A 22426-nucleotide genomic window follows, 5' to 3' on the forward strand; every position below is an offset into this window, starting at 1 on the left:
AGACAGACAGACAGACAGACAGACAGACAGACCTTGAGGAGGAACTGAGGGTCCACGGAGGAGATGTCCGTTGCCAGGGTAACGATGGTGGGCCAGACGCCCTCCAGCTCGCCCACCCTCTTCTGGGTGGTGGTCTTGCTGAGCAGGGAGCTGAACACAGCGTTCAGCAGCAGATACTGCAGCAGGGAGGGGGGGGTCGTTTCACAGCAGGTGGGACGGGGAAGAGAGCCTGGCGTTATTTATATTGGGTGTTGTTTGCAGTGTTTACTCATCACAACTTCACGAGGAACACGGTCTTAATACAGGATAACAGACATTAGTGATGAAATAGGCTGCACGACGGATGGACGCGGATGCACCAGAGTGGAGGCAAAATGACAGCAACAACTAATTGTGCCGATATGATTAGGCGATTCGATTACAATTCTGCGCTCTCAATCATGAGCCACAAATCAAGTTAACGGAGCTGTACGTTACCAAACAAAACAAATAAGGAAACATTTTAAGAGCTTTTATCAGTAATCTGAAATGGGACGATGACAACAACGCAACCTGTGGAGACCTCAGAGAAGATCATTGTCCACTCTACTCCACTAAGATCTATTCCACTCCATGACACATGGAGTCGGTCTCAGGATGTGCTCCCTTACCTTCTTATCATTCAATTCCGCCTCAACGTCTTTTTCCTGTTGGAGTTCGGGAAATTCCTCTGGCATGATGGCCAAAGTTTGCTCCTGCTCCCGATTGGCCATTTCAATGTCGAGGACCGGACTCTCTGCCGTGATGTCATCAGCATCCACCTCATCATAGTCGCTGTCATCATCGTCGTCAGAAGTAGACTGCAAATTCCAACACATTTGAGCTGAAAATAATACTCCAATCTCATGTGTAGTTACTTAACAAACAACAAACATTAACCCCCCTCCCTCCCTCCCTCCCTCCCTCCCTACGTTTTCCCGCCATTGAGAAGCACCTGTGATTGAACCAATCAGGAAAGAGATGCCCTGATTGGTCAGAAATGAGTCTGGAGCGGTCTTAAACCGATATGCTCTCATGCAGCGGCCGGCGCGGTCATCGCGATACGGATGTTCTAACAGCGCATTTCAATCAATAATGGCTAATGGATGGCTACGGCATTTCTTACAAACGACATTAAACTTCCCCTTTAATTGCATTGTTTGCATTCGAGATCCACGCGTGCTTCTTCTCATCCGATAGATCCCCAAAGAGGTACACAAAGTTAGAAAGAAACATAACAACAACAGCAGACGGAGAACGTACGGTTTCCAGAACAGAGCTGGGCTCCTGGGTGCTGGAGCACTGAGAGAACGTCTCCCCTCCGCCCCACGACGACGCCTCCTCCCTCTCCTCCCCCTCCTCCTCCTCTTCCTCGCGCCCCGGCGTGGGGACACAGGAGGAAGGCGTCGGCAGAAGGGCGAAGCCCCTGAGGAGCGCGCCGCCGCTCGTGTCCAGCGTGGCACGGAGCAGCGGGCCGGGGCGGGCCGCGGCGGACGCCGTCTGGAGCAGCCTGCTCTGGGTGCTCAGCAGCGGGGAGGACGAGGTGGAGGTGGAGGCGGGGGCGGAGCTGGAGAGGAGGCGGGCGGACGCGGTGGAGCTCAGCTGGGTGGGTTGGAGGGACGGGCAGAGGGAGAGGAGGGCGGAGGAGGCTGCTGAGGGCTGGTGCTGCGCCAGGAGCTTGCTCTCCAGGCAGGGAGGGAGGTAATTGGAGAGGAGGCTCCGCCCGGAAGACCGGTCGCGACCGGCCAGATCCGAAGGCATCAGCGTCAGGCCCTTCATCGAAGACTGTGAGAGGAGCCACGGGGGGAATGAGTCAGAAGAGCAAAGAGCTGCGATCTCCTGGTCTAAATATAACAGACCAACAACAACAACAACGACCACAACACCACTCTCTATGGCGACCCCCCCCCCCCCCCCCCCTGTTCAGTTATTATATTACAAAGGGATAACTTGATTGGCAGCATTTCGTTGACTGTATGCACAGGCGCTGTCTATTGGGTTGGACTGCGAGTGGTTGTGTGAACGGCTTCTATGGTGATAAATGAGTGCAAAGTTTACATGCAATAGAGACTGGCCGGGGCAGTTCCAACGGCTTTGAAGAATCCATGAAAGATAAGGGAATTGTGTGTGGCTGAACAAAAGCTTATGCATTAAAAAGTTAATGCATCAAGTGTAAAATATAGAGATTATTGCACACTGCTAAAAATTGCTTAGACTCTAATATACTTGACAAGGCACTGCTGGACAAAGGTTAGAGGCTATATACTCTATGAAAAAACATTAATAAATACAAGGTCCGTGGTTCGAGCTATGCTATATGACATTCCGTTGGGGCTAAACGTAGATAACATAAATGCCATTAATGCTTAAAAGATACCACTATAGGTGAACATTGTAATGTTGAACAGCACAGGTAAGCAAATCTGTGTCCTAGAATTATTTTTGCAAGTCTAACATATCCTGGCATGACTCACGGTTGCCGAAGGCGTGGTTTTAGTAGTTCTTAGTCCGAATTCAACACGAACAGTATACGCAAACCTACCTCTTACAGTGGTGATCCTTTTTAAACTATCTTCAGTTTTGTTTTAGAGCTTATTTAGTAACAAGACAAGATCCTGCTCGTTGAACTAAATATTATCAACAGTCATATGCATGGTCCAATGCGCAGCAGCAGCGACGCCTTGATAGGACAGCTGTATTGCGTACCGTAAGTACAGTCTAATTGACGCCATCACTTAATTGACACAGAAACTTGCTTTAGTTACACAAACTTGCTTTATTTACAACAGTAATATTTACTTGCATTCACTTCACACGTGAATATAATGAGCGCAAATAAAAAAAAAGCATCATAAAATGTCAAACGTTTCCAGCTCAACTTTCACAAACCGATTTAAATTTCACATGACGTTACCGTAGTTACTCCTATGTTGCGCAAAAGAGGAAGCAAATCGGCTTCATTTCCGCTGCAGTCGCGAGAACGGGGACGCCAAATAAAGAAAATGTTTAGAGAAAGGGACAATTGACGCCAGAGAGGGTTTAATTCAATACATAATACTAGGAATTAGTTTATCCGAACATCGGCTATCTGAAGTTTTGAGTTAAAAAAAATCAAGTACGTACACAGCCAGTTCGGGGTTAACACTGAGGCTGACGAGTTCCCTTGTTCTGCAGTTCGCTTTTGAGGAAGCCCCTCGTCCAGCCAGCTGGAATAGCTCATCTGTTAGCTGGTCAACGGCCGCCACCGCAAGAAATGGGAACGAGAGCCAGTCGTCTACAAGAAGACCCGGTGGTTCCCCCTGCTTTCGGTAAAGATGGACCCAGGCGGGAGTCCTACCGGAGACCCCGCTGTCCCAGGCCCACAAGTCTGGTGGTGGAGTTCTCGGGGAGTTTTGAAGACACGGAGACCAATCAGAGCCGCTCGGAGGAAGGCAGTGATTCGGACATGGGACCGCAGGCAAGCGCTGACGGAAGCCCCGAAGATAACCACAGCCTTCCCTCTAGCATCAGTCCAGCCTCGCCGGCGGATGACACCAGCGATGGGAGGCCGGGAGATGAGGGAAACCTAAGCCCACAGGCCGCTGATAATGCGGAACATCAACCCGGGGAGGAGACAGGCCGCATGGCTCACCGCACTTTTTCAGAGCGTCTCCCCGGGAATCGCCACTCTTCTGCGCGCAGTGTCACCACCAGATCCGCTCGGGTTCGGGGCATACACCAGCGCCCGATGTCTGAGGCATGGATCGGCCTTTACCGAGTCAACAGCCGTCATGGCAGTAAGTACAAATGTTGACGTACATAACACATTTGCGGCAATGACTTTATATTTTTTCTACATGTGTAAAACCGGTGTACATTTGGCAGCGATTGAAATGGCAAATATGTGTATCATTTATTAAGTGTAGATTACATACAAATCAACAATTTGATCTGGGGTCATAGAAAAATCGACATGGACATTCTTGTACGGATAATCTCTTCTCGTGCTTGCATGCTGACTGGATTCCCGAATCCCCCTGTGTTGACCCATTTTACAACGTACATGTGTGGCACTGGAGACATGCGAGCTGGCCCCTCATGTCAACAATGCCCGTCGAGTCAACGGTGGTCGACGTATAGTTAGTAGACGATCTGCAGCATGTCATTGGTTAACGCTCGCATCCCATCCTCTATGCGGGATGTAAATGCAAATGGACTCGATTGTTTCAGGGAACAGAGAGGGGGGAGAGCGCTCTGTGCCGTACGTACTGACATTTGATATACAGGGTCATGGTGGATGCGTGAAAATTGAGATCCTGTACATGACAATGCCATATGAAATCTCAAAGCACAACAGGACAATGTTGGGGCCGGGGGTTCTTTTCAAGCTCCCCGGCCCAGGGCAGCCCCCGCGCTAGTGTTGGGGAAATGGGTCAGAAGCTTCACGTGCCTGCTCGTTGCTGACAGTGGCACATGGACAGCAGCGACGCATGGAGGAGAATGGGCATTATGTAGGGCAGCAGCGCCGGTTCACCCTCTCCCAGCCCGTCTGCTACCGTTTACATCCCCTGATGGCTATCCTGTCTGAGCTCCAAATGTCACAGCGCGATACCGTAACGCACTGTGACACCAACGCGTGTATCCCAAGGTTGCATTTCAGTCCCAATCCAAATCAAGCTTGGGCGGGGAGATGTTGAGCCCTTGCCAGCCACTGTTCAGGCCTGACTCCCTTCTTGGTGTACATATTTTAAGGCTATGCCTTGCTTGCAGCTCTACCGGTGTGTTAATCTCAATTGTTGTATCCTCTGCCTTTTGACAGACATTCGCTGTCCATTTTGCACCAAGCCTTTCCCCGGAGGGAGGATCGAGGATCACCTGTTGAGTTGCCTTACATCACCCCCTCTGCCGTACAACAGTACGTGACCCCTTTTGTTCAACACACCATTGTTAATTTTTAAGCTCACTCCACCTGCCGTCACTTTAATTTGATTCGTAGTTCAATGAAGAGAAAAGGCTAATCTGAAAGCTCACTGTGTGTGTGTGTGTGTGTGTGTGTGTGTGTGTGTGTGTGTGTGTGTGTGTGTGTGTGTGTGTGTGTGTGTGTGTGTGTGTGTGTGTGTGTGTGTGTGTGTGTGTGTGTGTGTGTGTGGTGCAGCGGACGTGCTCAGTAAAGACAGTGGCGAGTGCTCCATCTGCCTGGAGGAGCTGGCCCAGGGCGAGACTATAGCCAGGCTGGCCTGCCTTTGCGTCTACCACAAGAGGTAAGCCGGACTTCCTCCTCGCAGGCCGCACCACAGCGGCAGCCAAATTAATCACAGCTACAAGACGTGGCCCGGACGGACGCATGCCTTGAAATACTGAGTGCAAGAGTGGGGTGGTTTCCACGGAAATGGTAATTGCACATAACTTGTGCATGAATCATAGGGTTGACCTAAGTAAATAAGCACAAATGATTCAATGTTTAGTTTCACTTTCAACCTTAGTATTCCTGAAGCTCATTATGAGAAATTGCAGTGGTTGAATGCGGGGGTCGAACCTCGGGGTAAACGCCCAAAACAAATTCTGCTTTATATTTGATTTCAATCATTGGCTCAAATGCCAACAGCCACAGAATGCATCCTCAATAACCGGTCTTGTTCCCCCAGGCGGGGCTCTCAGATGGTGTAACTCTAACTCTGTCTCTGTCTCCCCTCCAGCTGTATTGATTCCTGGTCCAAGGTGAAGCCTTGCTGCCCCGAACATCCCTTTGATTGACTTCCAGGTCGCTGATGACGTGCCCCAGTGACCTACCCCTCTCAGGTCTGTCTGTCTGTCTGTCTGTCTGTCTGTCTGTCTGTCTGTCTGTCTGTCTGGCTGGCTGGCTGCCTGGCTGGCTGCCTGCCTGTCTGCCTGGCTGGCTGGCTGGCTGGCTGCCTGGCTGGCTGTCTGGCTGGCTGGCTGGCTGGCTGGCTGGCTGGCCGGCTGTCTGTCTGTCTGTCTGTCTGTCTGTCTGTCTGTCTGCCTGGCTGGCTGGCTGGCTGTAAGACCTGCGTGCATACTACTAAATTATAAGTTCATAAGCCATTGGTTGGTGGTTAGTGAGGTCCCCCCTTCACTGTAAAGCGCTTTGGGTACCTTGAAAAGCTATTATATATATATTATAATATATAATATATAATATATATACTATATTGTCCATGATTTTTTTAGTTAATATAATTTGTGTTTGAAATTGTAAATAATTATACTTGAAGAAAATACTTTTGTTTTGAGAATGTATATATATATATATTATTAAGATATTATTATTATCAGTTGCTATTTATTTTATATAAACGTAATACGATTGGTGTTATACAAATGGATAAAACAGTCCAACACAGCGACTGCAGAACAAGCATCGTAATCAGTGTCTTTTATTATTTCAGTTGTAGAGCGAAACTCTCCTTCAGAGAGATATAAAGGTTAGCCTAACAACGCTAAAACGTTAATAATCCTAAAATGTCAAGTCATCTGACCGATATTCTTCTCACTTTCCATCCCCGTAGGATACTACACTGAATCCCAATACTGCAAGGAAAAAACGAAATACACATCTATATATCTATATATTATTTGCAAAGTACCCGCATAGAGGAACCGCCTATATTACAACGACGACGCAGAGACTGGAATGTCTGAAAGCCTGTTGGGGGGGGGGGACGGACCCCATCCCTCTCTGCCCCGTGTGGCCCCCAGGGGTCCAACCTCCAGGGGGCGGGGCTTCCACCTTAACGTAAAAGGAAAGGATGTTCACCTGAATCCGATCTCGTCGCTCGTGAAAACGTGTCCGGCCAAAATTTGAAAACAAGCGTCCGTGCCCCCCCCCCCCCCCCCCCCCATGTCCAACGCGGGGGACGAAGACAAATGTTTTCCCTCCCTTTTTTTTTTCCTCCAAAGACCTCATTGGCTCCGCCTCTCCCCATGCATTCTATCCGGAGAGCGGTTAGTTGTTTTGTATACCGTTTGCTTCAACAAAGAAAGTATTGCTTCATATTCCGTTGATCGAATGTGGCTTTCCTTGGCTTTTTTCCGCTTCCGAAATACGGATCCAGCATACTGGGGTCGGCTGGCATAGACAGCGCGTTGCTTTTTGCCGGGTTTTTATTCCAGTTTTGTTTGTTTTTCCGAAGAGCCCGAAAGGACGAGGGCCTGTGTGGGAACGGGGGGGGGGGGGGGGGTAGGGTTTAGGTGCTTACTGTTGTCACCTTTTTGAACACATTTCAGGGGTGGTGTCGCGGACAGGGGGGAGGGGGGGGGGGGGGCTAACTTAACCGTAGGTTGGTGGATGCCGTCTACAGGTATTTGGTTGGCTAGCCCCTGGAACAGGTGTTTAGTTATCTTCGTGTGCTGGGCTGCCACTGTGTTTGCCCCGGACGCGTCTGTATTTCACGAAGGTGTGTTTTCGGGAGCTCTTAACGGCAGCAACACCATTTTTCTTTTTTATTTAGTATTCTTTTTTATTTTCCCCACCACAGCACTTTGGCTCCTTGGGACGGCCCTTCTGAAATGAGGCCGCGCGTGATTAATGTGTGCCCGTGTGCAGAGTGTACGTTTATGATATTTGACAACGGGACAACAAAGGGTCCCGCCGTCCCGAATATAACTTTGTATCCAAGACCGTGTGTATGTGTTTTTTATATGGGTTCATCCATAATGTGGCCCCACAAGCCTGTTGCTTTGAAAGTTCCCTCTTCTTTATTAGAGATATATATATATACTTTTTTTTTTTGTGGTAATGCTAGGGTTAATACATTTGCCGTTGTTGGAAGGCAACGGGGAAACAAACAAGGCCCACTGAGCTTATTTTTATTTTTTTTACTTTGATGAAAGAATGTGTTTTTCTCTCTCTCTCTCTCTCTCTCTCTCTCTCTCGCTATCCCCCTGACACCATTTCACTTTCTCTCTCGGTTGCTGTCTCGCTGTCCACATTGTTTTGGACTCTTTGAGTCTCCTTCGGACCATCTGTTTCAAGGAAGGCTCATCGAGGTGGGCCGAGAGGGATTTGGGCGCAAGGGGAGTGACATATTTATTCCCCATGACAGCTGCCCCCAAGTTCACCGTAGGCTGTGGGACAGCCGCATGCCTCTCGTTTTAACCCGCTCTTCCCTTCGCCCCGTTTCGTTAAAGTCCCCCCAAAACATTTCCTAATCATGATGGTCATTACTAAATGCATTTCGCTGGTTTCCACCGCCGCCATTGCCAGTCATGGGTTTTCGCGCTGGTGTAGCGGGTCGGGCTTAAGAATGGTATTTGTGGATTATTTCGGGACGGGTTGGAACAAGCGACTTGGACAGACGGATAAATAAAACCTGGACGGGTTGGCCGTTGCAGGAAGGCCCCCAACCACTCCCCAACCCGTGTGTGGAACCCCTCAGTAGGATAGGTGTTGTGGGAAGGTCGATCGCTGTAACGGTTGGCTCTGTGCAGGTTTCCATATGGGTTTGTTGTCGGAGGTGCTATGACTTGTTCTGCCAGTAGAGGGCAGCCCTGTGCATGCTTTTCCTATTGTATTAAATCAGAGGAATAATGCCAAAAGTGTGTGTGTGTGTGTGTGTGTGTGTGTGTGTGTGTGTGTGTGTGTGTGTGTGTGTGTGTGTGTGTGTGTGTGTGTGTGTGTGTGTGTGTGTGTGTGTGTGTGTGTGTGTGTGTGTGTGTGTGTGTGTGTGTGTGTGTGTGTGTGTGTGTGTGTGTGTGTCGGGCTGGGTGTGTTTTGAAAGCAATAGTGTGAAAGACTTGCATTGATCATTAGATGTTACATTGTGGTGATTATAATGTATACTATGAGGGGGTGATTTTGGGGTTGGATTGTCAATCAAAACAAAGAGACGGTCTCGTACCATACTTGGAGGTTTCAGATCTCAGCGCCCTCTAAAGCTGTGGTAGAATACCTTTTTTTTTTTTTTGTACCAATGCTAACTATACAAGCGCCCTGTGTAAACTCACTCTCTCCAACCAACCAAGGTTTCCTTTCACTGAGGAAACAAAACCTTTCATTGCTGCCCTATGCTTTTGTGACCAGTATTCAAATAAAATGGAGGGGGGGGTTGCTGAGTCCCTCACAGAGACAATTCCCCGAAGATATGGACAATCTGCCCCCTCGCTGGTTCGGAAACAAATTGAGTTTTATTTATTAAATTGTAAATATGTAATGCAATTTGAAAAACAAACATGCTCGGTCCTTGTCTGTTCTAATATACGGTTTCTAAGCTCCGATCTTTTGTATGTCTCAGAAGTTGTTTTTATATGTATTTTTTACAATAAATATATTGTGTCACGCTTGTTTTCGAGTCTGCTTTGTGTAAAACAATCATGCGAGAGATATTTTTTTTTTCTCCTTCCTTAACAGAGCATAGGGCTACTATTAATGTAAAGAATAAAAAAGTTATTCTGTCCATTCCTCTGTCTGACTCGCAGCCTAAATAGACGTTAATCGCCAAGTGGCCATGTTGGAGAAGTTGGTGGGAAAACCTTCACTCGAAGAAACCATGGTTGCAAACCCAGCTCACTAATATGGCTGCTCGGTTTAAAAATGTCTATTCCATTCCATCTGTAACTCTGGGGTATCTTCTGTGCCAACTCTCCCTTCCGTCTTCGAATCGTTACTTTATCTCTTCTCCTCTCTCGGTGCAACTCTCAAATCAACCTCATGTTCTTGATGTGTATGCAATTCAAGATGTCTTACAGCGTCCACATCTGCCATGTTTCCTTCCTTCCTTACTACAGTTTACCCGCCGTGTTTTAAGATCACTGAAGCAGGTGCCTGGTGCTTCAGTGCTGTTCTGTTTGTGCGGTGCCAATGTGCTTTGTGTTGGTGTCACGAAGCAAAAAGACACCTGTGAATACCCCACCTGTGGTTACATTACCCATCAGCCCCGAGTACAAGGCATGCAGAGAACAAACTCCAAATGCCATGAGGTGAGGTTTGAAAACGTCACCAATGGGTGTTCTGCCGGTATTGTTTGGAATAAAACCATGTAATGCATGTAGGTCTATCTACGGACACATCTTTAGGGAAACCGTGAAAGTGTTTGTGTGTGGTGCACAGTCAGAGCCCGACTGTATGCATGGTTTTGGTTTAACTAATGCTCAAGGATGTATATACTTCCTATGCAGATGGTAGTTGCCGTCCTTCCATGACACCACTGTTTAACACCTTAGCCTCAGCACAAAGTCACACACTCACACATTATTTTCTCTTAACATTTTTTTCCCTTATTGTAAAAACCAGTATCAGATTTAGTCAATATATTGTTGGTCATGAAAGTCTTTCAATTTCAGCACATTTTTGCAGGTTTAATTGTCCTTGGGCTTTATTTATATATATTATACATCATTGCGTTTTGGATAAATAAGAAAAGCCAAATTTGCAGACCAAAAAACATAAGTGAGTTTATGTAGTATGCCTTATTGGATTTGAAAATGAAATAAAAACACATTTTTGCAGGTTGAATGGCCCGTGGGATCTATTTAAGTTAACGTAGAGGTGCTGGTAGGCTGTGTGTTAAATCGGAGGTCTTCAAATTGAGTGTACTCTGTTAGTAATACCATCTGTGAGCCGGCTGTGTGTGAAATGCTGTGTGAGCATATCGGTTCTGTCTGTGTGGGACAATATTGATTTCAGACTGCTGACGGCTCCTTTCTGACCAATCAGTTCATCTCTTCCATGATTGGTTTGGTGAAGCTACTTTTTTGATTGATCACATTTGTGTACACAACATTCTCATCCCAACGGCGGAGAGAAGGAGGGTGCATTTTGTTTTCAGAATCTGGCTATCTTCAACTGTTTTCCATTCATCTAAATCTTTCCTAAGGACCCTTTAAGAAATGAAAGAAAAATACTTCCTTGATGCAATCGTGACATTAACAACCCAGTTTATTACGCAACAATACCCTTATGTACAACGTACAAAAAAGTGCAACATTCTGTCAACAAATGGCACTGTTCCCCGGACCTGTAGTAGCAATATTATCATTGGGTTAGGTGAAGAAGAACCGATGAAAACCTTATAAGTGACTTAATGTAGAACGCCTTAATGGAATAGAAGCTGTCCCCGTTTAGACCTTTAAAAAATAAAACCGACAGCGAGGATCCGGACGGCGGGACCTGGGGAAGTGACCCGGTGCCGCGGTGGGGGGGTGGGGGGGGCGGTTACCCCTCCTGCTCACCACAGGGAGGGGTAGTTGAACTGGACTCTGAGCAGGTAGCGCATGCGGACTTGGGCGGGGTTGTACACGATGAACTCGTTGTAGAGGAGGGAGTAGGACCCCGCCCGGCCCGCGCCCGTCTTCACCGGCGGGCCAATGGGCACAGAGAAGCCGTCCCTGAGGGAGAGGGGGGGGGGGAGTGAGAGGTGGGAGGGAGAGAGAGAGAGGGAGGGGAGAGAGAGAGAGAGGGAGGGGAGAGAGAGAGAGAGGGAGGGGAGAGGGAGGTGGGTGAGGGGAGAGGGAGGTGGGAGAGAGGGAGGTGGGAGAGAGAGGAAGGTGGGTGAGGGGAGAGAGGGAGGTGGGTGAGGGGAGAGAGGTGGGTGAGGGGAGAGAGAGAGAGAGGGAAGTGAGGGGAGAGAGAGGTGATGGGAGAGAGGTGGGTGAGTGGAGAGAGATTGGTTTTAGCGACAACAAAAAGGGGATATATTTAGAAGCATATCAGTGTACAGATTGATTTCTGCCCGAGAACAAAGTATAATTGTGTATCGTTCTGTCATTGCACGAGTTTGTGAGTGGTGCCTTGCCGACGTTCCGTTGTTATTCGACTGGATATATCTTAAATTGCTGATCTTAAATAAAACAGATTGTACATTCATACAAACTAACTGCTAAATAAAACAGAACTAGAATTAGCGTTGGCGACATTCGATTTTTTTTCCCGACAAGAGAACCGGACGAGAAGTAGGGAGAGGGAGAGCGCCACTCACAGGGTGACGGCGTTCTTGGGGTCCGGGCCGGTCTGGCCCATGCCCTTGGTGCTGTGCTTGCCCTCGGGGAGTTTCTGCGCCTCGTAGTCAGCGTCCAGGAGCTCGTTGCAGTCCCCCAGCGCCACCTGGTGGACAACGACCGCCACACACACACAAAGGGAGCGTATTGAAGACTGCCTCCATGATCCCGTTTTAGCATTTTATTTATTTAAACATTATTATAGACTGGAGTTAGAGAGGAAGGTATGGGAGAGAGACCCGTCCCGGGGGCTCAGCGGGTAGAGCGTGTACCATAACGCCTCAGTCCTGATCGCAGATCAGGACTGAGGCGTTATGGTACACGCTCTACCGGGTCGCCCTTGATGATCCGTTATTTAAACGGTCTGAACCCTGTGGCTGCAGCCAGAGTCTGCGTCTGGGGCCAGTGGGGTGACGGCTTCGAGCTCTTGAGGTTGAGCGATTTCTAGGCGCTTCATAGCGTTGTTTCTCCGGGCGTCTTGGTTCCTCATCAAAACGTTCATTACGTAGAAGAGGAGAGGGGACTTCTTTACGCTGCAGAACTCCAGTGCGTTTGTCGTTCCGAGATATACAAAGCGGATTGAAAAAAAAAACGTGTCGCTCCTCCAACGCACAAAACGGCGAGCGTCCAAATCTCTGCTGGACTCCCGCACGTCACTCTGAACTCCCTGCAGAAAACGGCCAATGGCCAATAAGACTACCGCAGACCGACATTGGTCACAACACGTGATGTCCACTGTAGGAAACACATCGGCCCCGTCCTTTAATCTTTACATAGATCTATGTCAAGATAGACATATATCTATGGCTATCTTGACATAGATCTATGTATCTCTGTAGGCCCGTCCCTGTCCCTCTACAGGCCGCCGCCCTCCAGGCGTGGGCGCTGCGACCCACCTCGCTCAGCAGCAGCAGGCCGATGTTGTTGCGCTGGTTGGTGAAGCAGTAGTTGGCGCTCTTCGACGACATGTCGGCGAAGTAGATCCCTTTACCGAACTGGAACACGGGGAAAAAAACACACAGCGGGGGCGTGACCACGAGGAGGCGGAGGAGTGGAGCGTACCATCGAGGGAGCGTGGTTGATCGGGGGGGGGGGGCGTACCATGTATCCGGTGACGGGGGCCTCGGGGGGGGCCACGCGGAGCCCCTGACTCAGGATGCCCACGTAGTTGGACAGACGGGAGCCGTGCCACAGCAGAGTCCTGGTGGAACACACACACACACACACACACACACACACACACACACACACACACACACACACACACACACACACACACACACACACACACACACACACACACACACACACACACAGAGAGAGAGAGACAAAGTCAAAGTCGGCTTTATCGTCAATCCCAAAACATGTGCTGAACGAGGGTCGGTCAGCGGCTTTCAGGGGACGTCTGACCGACGACCCAATCTCTCTCACACGTGCGCACACACCTCAAGGGCAGCGTCAAAACCATTGCTGGTAGATCTGATTAGGGCTTTGACTCCGAACTTCGTTATTCGAATATCAAAAAAATAAATCAAAATTCAAACGAATATTAGGCAGCCCTTAATAATCGAACCGGTTATGGGCAGGCCAAGAGGGAGGGACGTCGGAGAACCCGACGCAGTCTACTCATAATATTGTAATGACCACGGAAGAGGCAGTGAATGAAGTATTGATTAGACAGCGATTTATTAGAAACCTAATAAACCGTTGGAACACGCAAGACAGCGTAGCAACGCGGTAAACAAACCCCGCAAAGCCCAATCCAGGTCTTACTGAAGGCATTTAATGGTCAAAATATGATTAATAAATATCCGAATATATTCTAATATTAATATTATAAACAAACGAACTTCGAATATGATTTTTGGGCAAAAGTCAAAGCACTAGATCTGATTGGCTCAAAGGATGAAATTAACCAATTGGTGTCTGGGGGGGGTCTTACTTGTTGTGCATCCCGGAGAGGAACTTCTCCGACTCGCCCTGGCGGTCCACGGAGAAGACGTCCAGGACGCTCATGGTGTACTCGCTGTGGGTGGGGGCGTGGGTGCTCTGCAGGTAGCTGGAGACCGTCTGGACGGGGGCGACCACACACGGTGTTATGGGCCTTCGCTGTGGCTGCGCCCAATCTCTGGGACAGACTTCCTCTGAGTCGGAGAACTGCCCAGTCTTTTGGCCTTCTCTTTAAAACGCTACTTTTTTGCATTGGCCTTTAGCACAAATTTAGCTTTTTTTTGTTTTGCTTCGTTGTTGTTGTTGTTGTTGTTGTGTATCTTAGGCCTATTTGTTGTTTTGCATCGTATTTTTGAACAGCACTTTGGTCAACTATTGTTGATTTTAAATGTGCTATTTAAATAGACTTGACTTGACTGACTTGACTTGTTATTGGATAAACACACGATTTGAAGAACAGAAAAACATCAAGAGATTACAAAAGTAAGCCTTAAAGGTCCCGTGCCATGCCACCAGGTGTGGTGTGATGAGCCGTTACAAGCCGTTTGTACGGCAGCAGCACCTGGTATGCGTCGCTGCCGGCGTCCAGGGGCTGCAGCTGGCACTGGAGCGAGTGGTACTGGCGGTCCAGGGGATGCTCCTCCGCGTTGGCGCTGGCCTGGACCATCTTCACGGCGATCTGGATGTCACTGAGGGCCTGGGAGAGGGGTCACCGCAGTACGGCCTTGAGTAAAGCATTGATGTATCCAATAAACAGTTATGATGGACACTGAACACCGGCCGTACCTCCAACAGAGCTATCTTCTCCTTCAGGTCGTCCTCAGAGCTGATCATGGGGGGTGTCTTCAGCCTGAATCACGGCAGGACGCAGGAACACTTTGAGTTTACAACGACACAAGCAACTAGACTTGTCCTCCTCACTGGGATCCCAATCCTATCTGGACATAATACTGCCGAGCTCTGGAATGGTGCGTTCAATATTTACAGAATACATCGGACAATGTGTCAGGGTTCTGTTCAGGGTGGGACAGAATCACCAAATACAACGACCCTGGTTCTATTGAAGAGATTAAAAGTGTTAGTCTGACCGAGTACAAACGCACTCATAATATCATCCTGCTCTTTTCAGTCTGGTCACCATTTTGCGATCCAAAGAGCCGTTATCCCTCGAGTGGATCAATGCCTGGGGACTAGACTGCGCGGGCCGGAGAGCAGCAGTGTGTGACGCTCGGGGCTTCCTACCCAAAGTCGTGGGGGATGCGAGTGTAGAACTGGTTGCAGGCCTCCAACAGGTCTTTGCGGCTGTCTTTCTTCTTCAGGCACTCTTCGATCCGCTTCAGGGCGGTGTAGCCCGCGCGGATCTGCTCCGACGTCAGCTTGCCTGCGGGCGGGAAGACGCGCTCGCGTTACGTCTAGAGGCAGACGGCACGCAAGTGAACGCAGCAACGGATACAGAGATATACAGGCGAGCGGGCCAAACATAACGACCGGCGATCAGTTTCAAGAAGGAAAAAGGCAACATATTTAGCTTTAAATCAGTGGTATTGAGGGGGGGGGCAAATGCAACACATTTAACTTTATAGGGCTGATCATGGTTCCACGTTCACGCAACGCAACGACCACGCAGACGCTTCGACGCAGTCGTGAACCTGTTTATGGTTCTGCGTTGGGTTTTAGTGAGCGGACCAATCACAGCCCTCGCTGCTGCGTCGCCTCGACGGAAGGTCACAAAACGTGGGACCATAACCAGCCCTTAAGTCAGTGGCAGTGGGGCGGCCACACGTCTCTGGACTGACCCAGGGGGGCTTTGCGGGTGTCAAACTTCATCTCCAGCACACACTCCTCCATGGCCTTGATGTCACAGATGAGCTCCAGCAGGGACTGGACCTTCTCATCCAGCTTGGAGGTCCACTTCTTGGGCGCGGCGTCCACCTCCAGCGCGGGCTCCTCCTGGTTCACCACACAGAGAGGTTCAGGAGGTTTAAAGGGGACGTATTGTACCACCCGGTGTGGGCGTGTCCACCTAGATGTGTGCTGGATAGATCAGTCTACCAGCCTACCCAGTGGATTGTAGCAAACGTTGCTCATCTAACCGTCATACATCTAGGACCGGTGGACACGCCCACCTGTGATGTCAGCTTGTAACAGCCAATCACACTCACAACTGGTGGTATATTATGTCCCCTTTAATTTGCCAAATGCAAAATAGGGCACATTCCCACGAAAAACCTAACTTAAAATGACCTGGACATATCTGCAGGCAATGCTGATCAGAAGTGATGACTTTTATTGAAGAATAGCTTGGGCAAAAATAGATAAAAGGAAACTTGAACGGTGAATAATACCATTCGGAGTAGGATAAATTAATAAATAAATAAAAGAACAAAACCACAATTCAAAAGGGAATTTGTAATTGTAATTGTAAGTGTGGTGAAGGAGTTGACGGTGTGTGTGTGTGTGTGTGTGTGTGTGTGTGTGTGTGTGTGTGTGTGTGTGTGTGCAGGCATGTAAGCAAGGTCGACAAAACAGAAACCTTAACGGGAACGGAAGGAATATCCATCTTTGAGTAACATTGCGACAAAAAAAAAAAAGTGTGATCCTAATCTGATAAGATACTCTCAGGAGAAGCCGTGTTTGAGGCCGTCTTTCCCCTTTAACGACACAGCCATGGTCAGGTCACCACTGTCTGCGTCGCCCGTCCTCACCTTTGAAGAGGTACTGTAGTCCATGAACACCATGTCATATTTTCCAGGGACTTTCTCAAAGTTAAGCCGGTGTTCCCAGTTATTCTTTGTCTTTTCCTCGAATCTGTCGACACACACAGACACGGTTCAGACGGGCACTGAAGCGCGGAGAAGCGGCGTGAAGGAATCAGCCTTTATTCAGCAGTATCTCACTTTTTCTTGAAGAAGTCTTTGGCCTTGTTCAGGTCTCGCCCGCAGGCTGTCAAGCTGCTCTGGCCCGATTTACCAACTAACCAGGTAGAGAAACAGGGATCAGTCACCAGGTAAAGCAACTAACCAGGTAGAGGAACAGGGATCAGTCACCAGGTTAAGCAACTAACCAAGTACCTGATGTAAAGTCCTTATTTCTGAATGATACGGCTGACCGAAGGCAGTATGTCAAGCTTTGGATAATCGTTAGATTCCCAAACAATTATCGTTCGGTTTCCTCACAATTAGGGAATATTTAAATTTGAATCGAATGAACGAAAAAGGGAAGAAAAAAATATTCATAGTGCCGGCTACGGAAACCAATGCTGCAGAATCACGTTTTTAATCCATGCACGACCTATCGTCTTAATGACCTGATACACGACATGACATTTTGATATCTGAATGAGTGTTGAATCATGCAGGACATTTCAGTGCATTTCTTTTAGACGCATGTGTCCAATACAACTCTTGAATCTTGAAGCTGACATAACATCTTGATTTATGAATGAATGTTGAATCATGCACGACATAACATCTTGATTTATGAATGAATGTTGAATCATGCACGACATAACATCTTGATTTATGAATGAATGTTGAATCATGCATGACCTAACATCGTGGTGTCTGAATGAATGTTGAATCATGCATGATGCAGCCCGCTGAGGTCTGAGCGTGAGCGGTTGAAGCCCATGAAGTTCACCTCGGCCCCATCTCAGCCACACGCTGTAGCTCTTGGAGCTGTCGTCTTCTAGCAGCTGGAGCAGGTAGTACTTGTTGTTGTTGAACTGCAGGTTTGTCTGGAAATAAAAAAAAAACTTGCATAAGCCGGCGATTGGCATGGAGGAGACATTGTTCAATAATGCATGCATTGATGTACATCTTGAGCTTCATTACTTTATCTGCCGGGAAACCCGGCCTTGCATAAACATAAACAACCACATGAAGGACCATACAAAACAAAATGAATGGCTATTGCTTTCCAAATACCCAATATTAAACCAAACTATGCTACAAATATATTATTTTTTTATATAAAATTCAGGATGAGATTGATCTCTTAAACTAAATGTTTTTGAGAAGTATGTCAAAATATCATCTCTATTGGTTCATACACTGGTTTAGACTCATACAATGTAGCTTCAACTCCTACCTGGTTTAGCATAACGTCATAGACGTCCTCCCTTTCACTGTACACATGGGCCTGAAAGAAAGAGATGGAGAGTTATTGCTTACTTCAAACAGAACAGTACAATGTAAAGTAGTAACTGAAAGAAATAAAAACAAAATAATTCAGATGCACTTATTGGCATGTTATAAATTGGGTGACCCAGTGCCACATACATACACAAAGTTAATTTTAGCAACTGTACCAGCGAAGCAAGGCTAGTACAAAAGAGATCACATCCCAAATGTAAGATAAACCAATGCAACCTCTCCTCACTGTACCGACGGCAAAGAATTGTTTTCTCTTCTGACAAATGGTCTTATCGTAAGTCGCCTTGGATAAAAGAGTCTAAAAGACTGGATAAAATAGTCTGCTACGTGCCCTAAATGTAAACCATACGTCGGTCATTCGACATGTCTACCAAGTACAAAGAAAATTTTCATTTTCATTTTTTTTTTCATCATCACAAAATTGTCATTTTGTGATGATGTGTCGACCGTGAACACGTTACAGTACCTTGCCCAGCTTGGCCTTACACTCAGAGTCCACTGGAGCCTTCCCCTTCATGATCACGGTCTTCACCACCTCTGGGAACAGAGTTACATTACAGGGTTAGTAGGATTCACAGTATGGGAGCATTCTGTAATGGACCTATTGCCAAATGAAGATGCAGCCTAATTATAATAAACTCCCAAAAGGATGTATCCTTCTTTACATTAATATTAGTTTGTTTAATAAGCCCTTTGTAATGTACTTTGTAATGGCGTTTCTTCGTAATGAAATGGTACTTTTAAAGTACTTTGTAATGGCATATCTATTTCCACTGTTGATGCGTTAGAATAAAAGGTCTGTGCAAGCCCCTTGTAGCCTCAAGTCGTTTGAAACAGCAAAGTCTATGGCTAGACTCGGGTGCTCAGCAGCCATGCAAACAAAAACGACCTTACGGCGCGCTGCTAGTTCTCCGGACTGTTGCAGTGAAACGCTGCAGATCAGCCGTGTCTTACGGTCGTGTGAATCCGGGAAGGAATGACCGGCCCGGATGGCCAATAGAATGCGCCGTTATCTCTGATATGGTCATAGTGGGAGTGTTTGTGGACGGTCGCGGGTTTGTCTCAGACCCTGCCCACCTGTTGAACATTGACTCATGGGTAAGGCTGCTCGATTATGGGAAAAATCATAATCACGATTATTTTGGTCAATATTGAAATCATGATTATTCTAACGATTATTTTTGAAAACATGTTGTAACTATTTATTCAGCGCGTCTCTCCCAAATACACTTGGTAACTGAGAACTTTGAAATTTCGCCTTAAAAAAATACACAAAATGGTCAAAAAGAAATGTTCCAATCTAAAATAATATACAGATATGTATCCAGCTGTTCCGCCCTTTCTATAAAACATAAAAAAAGAAAAAAACCTTGATTATGTCCATTTTGTGATCGTTGCACGCTAAAATCGAAATCGCGATAAATACTGGTTTAGTCGCCCAGCCCTAGTCACGGGTGTGCACAGTTTAAGCCAGCCGTCTCCCAACACCCTCAGGAAGAGTTCTCCTAGATGCCAACATGGAACTCCAGGCCAAGCATCATTATCAACAAACCGGTCTTCCTACATCCCCACCCTGACTCCTTTGTTTGGGGGAATACAGTGAAAGTAACCGAGGTGGAGTGTAGCACATGCATCGCTAGTCATTTGGAACTAGCAAAAGTTCAAACAAAGCGAGTGTTTGAACTTGATACCGGTGCTGCTCCAAATGAATACATATTTATTGTTTCAAGTTGTTTCAAGTTTTTGACGAGGCACGGTTCAACCTGACAAGGGACAAGCAGCGGGGGGGGGGGGGGAAACTGCCTGATTGCTGACCTTCCTTGATATCCTCGTCCTCCCACAGGAAGAGGGACTAAAGCAGCACAACCAAGTGGTCATTTGGGATATTGCAGGGTTCCCCCAGGCTGCCCCATACTAAATCTGATCGAAGGTTCTTTTCAGCGTTGCGATGGAAGGCATATGGCCGTAAAAGAGGAAGTGGCGTCACAGTTTGGTGTTTAGAGTTAATTTAAACTACACTGGAACCTGTCGGCAACCTCAACGACAACCAAAGCAGGTGCGTGTCCTTACAAAAGAGGTGCGACTACCCGAGTTCCAAACCGTAGTCGGCCAAGAGCTCTGCGACGAATGCCTCATATCCACCGGCGGGTACGCTTCGGACCCAGCCCGCCTCAGCCCAGTAGTGAGGGCGCGGTGTAGCCCACTCAGTGACGGCTCGCGTTTCCACCGCCGACCGTACCCTTATGGCAGGGCGGGGTTTAAGCCGTATGGCGATAGCCGCGGCAGCTAGGTTAGCATCGTGATCTCATAGCAGAAGAACGCGACACAATGAACAAAGATCAACAATGTAGGACGTCCAAAAGGGCGGCAAACTTTTGCACATGGAACTGCCACAAATACTTCCTCTTCCCGGCATGTTGAACACACACACACACACACACACACACACACACACACACACACACACACACACACACACACACACACACACACACACACACACACACACACACACACACACACACACACACACACACACACACACACACACACACACACCTTATATAGCAAGTTAACTTGGACTCCGATGGCGGGCTAAAACAATGTCTCCATTGACGGTCATTTCCCTCACCCCTTTTTCTGATTCTCAATGGCTCAAATTTGAAACAGCATATTGACCATTTTGAATAAGCAATGGGAACATCCTCTGGAGAGTTATCGCTTGTTTTTAGATGTTAATTTACCAGTACTCGTCGCTTCCTCTTTGGGCTTTTGGACTTTTGCCTGGCTCTTGGCCTGGCCCCTCCTCTTCTTAGGAGCTGGCTCCGCCTCTAGTTCCTCCTTTGCTTCCTCCTTTGGTTCCACCTTTGGTTCCACTTTAACTTGTTCCGCTCCTTCAGCCTGCCCAACGGGGGCTCCATCTCCACTCGCAGGCTCTGGGTGGTAAAGATAAACAACCAAGGATTAATAATAAAGATAACGACAAAGTTGGTGGAAAAAAATTCTGCATAGGTACAGGATGATGGTGCCATGCTCAGACACACACCTGATTTCACCATCTGAGAGCGTATTTTCCTTTTGTACTTGGTGGCGGGGTTAATTTGAACCATCTTCTTCAGGTCGACGTCATAGGCTGTCCCCGCGGCGCCCAACGTGATGGTGACGGAGGCGTCCCCGGAGGACACGGCGGAGTCCAGTATGGCAGACGTCGAAGGAGGGTACAGTTCCCATTGGCCCTCGTCCCCTTGCCACTGCCACACTGACATGGTGGTGGGAGAAACCATGTTTATTTCTCAGGTCATATTAGAAATGTTTATTTGGACTAGCGGACTAAGACTAGCGGCATATTTCAGGGTTGGGGCTGAGGCTGCAACCTGACATATTTTTCCCGTTACTATTTTACAGGACTGAATCTCATTGCTCTTTTTAAACTACTTTCTAGGGTCGACCGTCGTGTCGTATCTTAAATAAACAAATCCATATTTAAAAAGTTGTTTCTTGTCTCGCTTCGTCCATCCGTGGTCCATGGATGTGGTTTGAGGCAAGAACTACAAGCATGGCCGGACTCTGCACTACAAACATGGCCGGACGCTGCACCGCAGCGAAGAGTCCGGACATGTTCAGAGTGCTGCGTTATAACCGAAACAATTAGTTTATTTCGAAACGTTTCTTGAAATAACTGTACATGCATAAAGGTACATTTTTATATCTAATTCGACTTAGGAAATTTCGGCTGCGGCCTCAGAATTGGAGCCTGTCTCGTAGTAACGTACATCGATACCAAGCGAAGGGGCACATATCGTTGACACAAACACACAATATACAAACTACAATATAACAACTGTAAACATGTGATCGACGTCATGTCGTTGGATGTCATTATTAGCCGTACATTGCAATGCTACCAACAAATACGAGTGGCAAGACGCCCAGGACATTCCCTTGTTTTACTTTCAACTAGCTTCCCAGCGGTGGATTCACCGCGAATAAACACTAACCTTTTGTGCCCAGAACATCTCCGTTCTTCTGATCATTTACAGTTTTGCTCCTAGATGCTCGTGTGTGCCTCATGGTTTATAAAAAACGACACAATGCCGCGGCTGTAAAAGTGGTGCTGCTGAAAGGTGGGCGCGGGAAACTAAACGCACGACGTAAACACTAGTCTCCTCTCCGCACGGGACCGAGGCGCCTGGGTACCGGGTTGTAGACCCGTGCTTCTCATTGGTCGACATCTCGTTGTCCTCGTTGGCATCGTCATGTTCCGTAGATGAGGATACTTTTGGTGTAGTATTTGCAGGGAAAAACCGAAAGTGACGTTCAAAATGTTGCTTTTCGGAAAATAAATCCTTATGTTAGTTTATCGGAAAAATATG

At 47.7% G+C, this 22426-nt stretch overlaps 3 protein-coding genes across 3 annotated transcripts in view; 1 reads left to right on the forward strand and 2 right to left on the reverse strand.

The window, feature by feature from the left end:
* Positions 1-2721, reverse strand: part of LOC132462587 (bromodomain adjacent to zinc finger domain protein 2B-like) — a 3258-nt gene extending 537 nt beyond the window's left edge. Inside the window, exons 1-4 of the mRNA XM_060058174.1 lie at positions 2561-2721; positions 1282-1803; positions 651-839; positions 33-176 (exon numbers count right to left, since the gene is read on the reverse strand). Coding sequence (XP_059914157.1) covers positions 33-176; positions 651-839; positions 1282-1797 — 849 coding nt within the window. The 5' untranslated portion in view covers positions 1798-1803; positions 2561-2721. The remainder of the gene's footprint in view (positions 1-32; positions 177-650; positions 840-1281; positions 1804-2560) is intronic.
* A 225-nt stretch (positions 2722-2946) lies between these two features.
* Positions 2947-9297, forward strand: zgc:66427 (uncharacterized protein LOC406256 homolog). The gene is made up of 5 exons (XM_060057993.1): positions 2947-3794; positions 4817-4912; positions 5153-5258; positions 5694-5796; positions 6525-9297. The coding sequence occupies exons 1-4, from the start codon at positions 3272-3274 to the stop codon at positions 5749-5751; spliced, it is 783 nt and encodes a 260-aa protein (XP_059913976.1). The 5' UTR covers positions 2947-3271; the 3' UTR covers positions 5752-5796; positions 6525-9297.
* Positions 9298-10873: 1576 nt separating this feature from the next.
* On the reverse strand, positions 10874-22288 carry parp2 (poly (ADP-ribose) polymerase 2). The gene is made up of 17 exons (XM_060057994.1): positions 22052-22288; positions 21100-21312; positions 20798-20989; positions 18520-18590; positions 17989-18039; positions 17539-17635; positions 16797-16872; positions 16605-16707; positions 15696-15849; positions 15142-15280; positions 14686-14749; positions 14462-14596; positions 13892-14019; positions 13051-13150; positions 12846-12944; positions 11931-12055; positions 10874-11340 (listed from the first exon to the last, which is right to left on the reverse strand). The coding sequence occupies exons 1-17, from the start codon at positions 22122-22124 to the stop codon at positions 11181-11183; spliced, it is 1980 nt and encodes a 659-aa protein (XP_059913977.1). The 5' UTR covers positions 22125-22288; the 3' UTR covers positions 10874-11180.
* Positions 22289-22426: the final 138 nt, after the last annotated feature.

The sequence above is a fragment of the Gadus macrocephalus genome, chromosome 8 (assembly GCF_031168955.1).
Source record: "Gadus macrocephalus chromosome 8, ASM3116895v1".
In the NCBI taxonomy this organism is placed as follows: domain Eukaryota; kingdom Metazoa; phylum Chordata; class Actinopteri; order Gadiformes; family Gadidae; genus Gadus; species Gadus macrocephalus.

Bases quoted from the DNA above. Each gene is read 5' to 3' on its own strand.
- zgc:66427 (XM_060057993.1), top strand. From the start codon at position 3,272: ATGGGAACGAGAGCCAGTCGTCTACAAGAAGACCCGGTGGTTCCCCCT. The intron at 3,795-4,816 runs GTAAGTACAAAT...GCCTTTTGACAG, and splicing joins AGTCAACAGCCGTCATGGCA to ACATTCGCTGTCCATTTTGC. The intron at 4,913-5,152 runs GTACGTGACCCC...TGTGTGGTGCAG, and splicing joins ACCCCCTCTGCCGTACAACA to CGGACGTGCTCAGTAAAGAC.
- parp2 (XM_060057994.1), bottom strand. From the start codon at position 22,124: ATGAGGCACACACGAGCATCTAGGAGCAAAACTGTAAATGATCAGAAG. The intron at 15,850-16,604 runs GTGAGGACGGGC...GTGGTGAACCAG, and splicing joins ACTACAGTACCTCTTCAAAG to GAGGAGCCCGCGCTGGAGGT. The intron at 12,945-13,050 runs GTACGCCCCCCC...CCCGTGTTCCAG, and splicing joins CCCCCGTCACCGGATACATG to TTCGGTAAAGGGATCTACTT.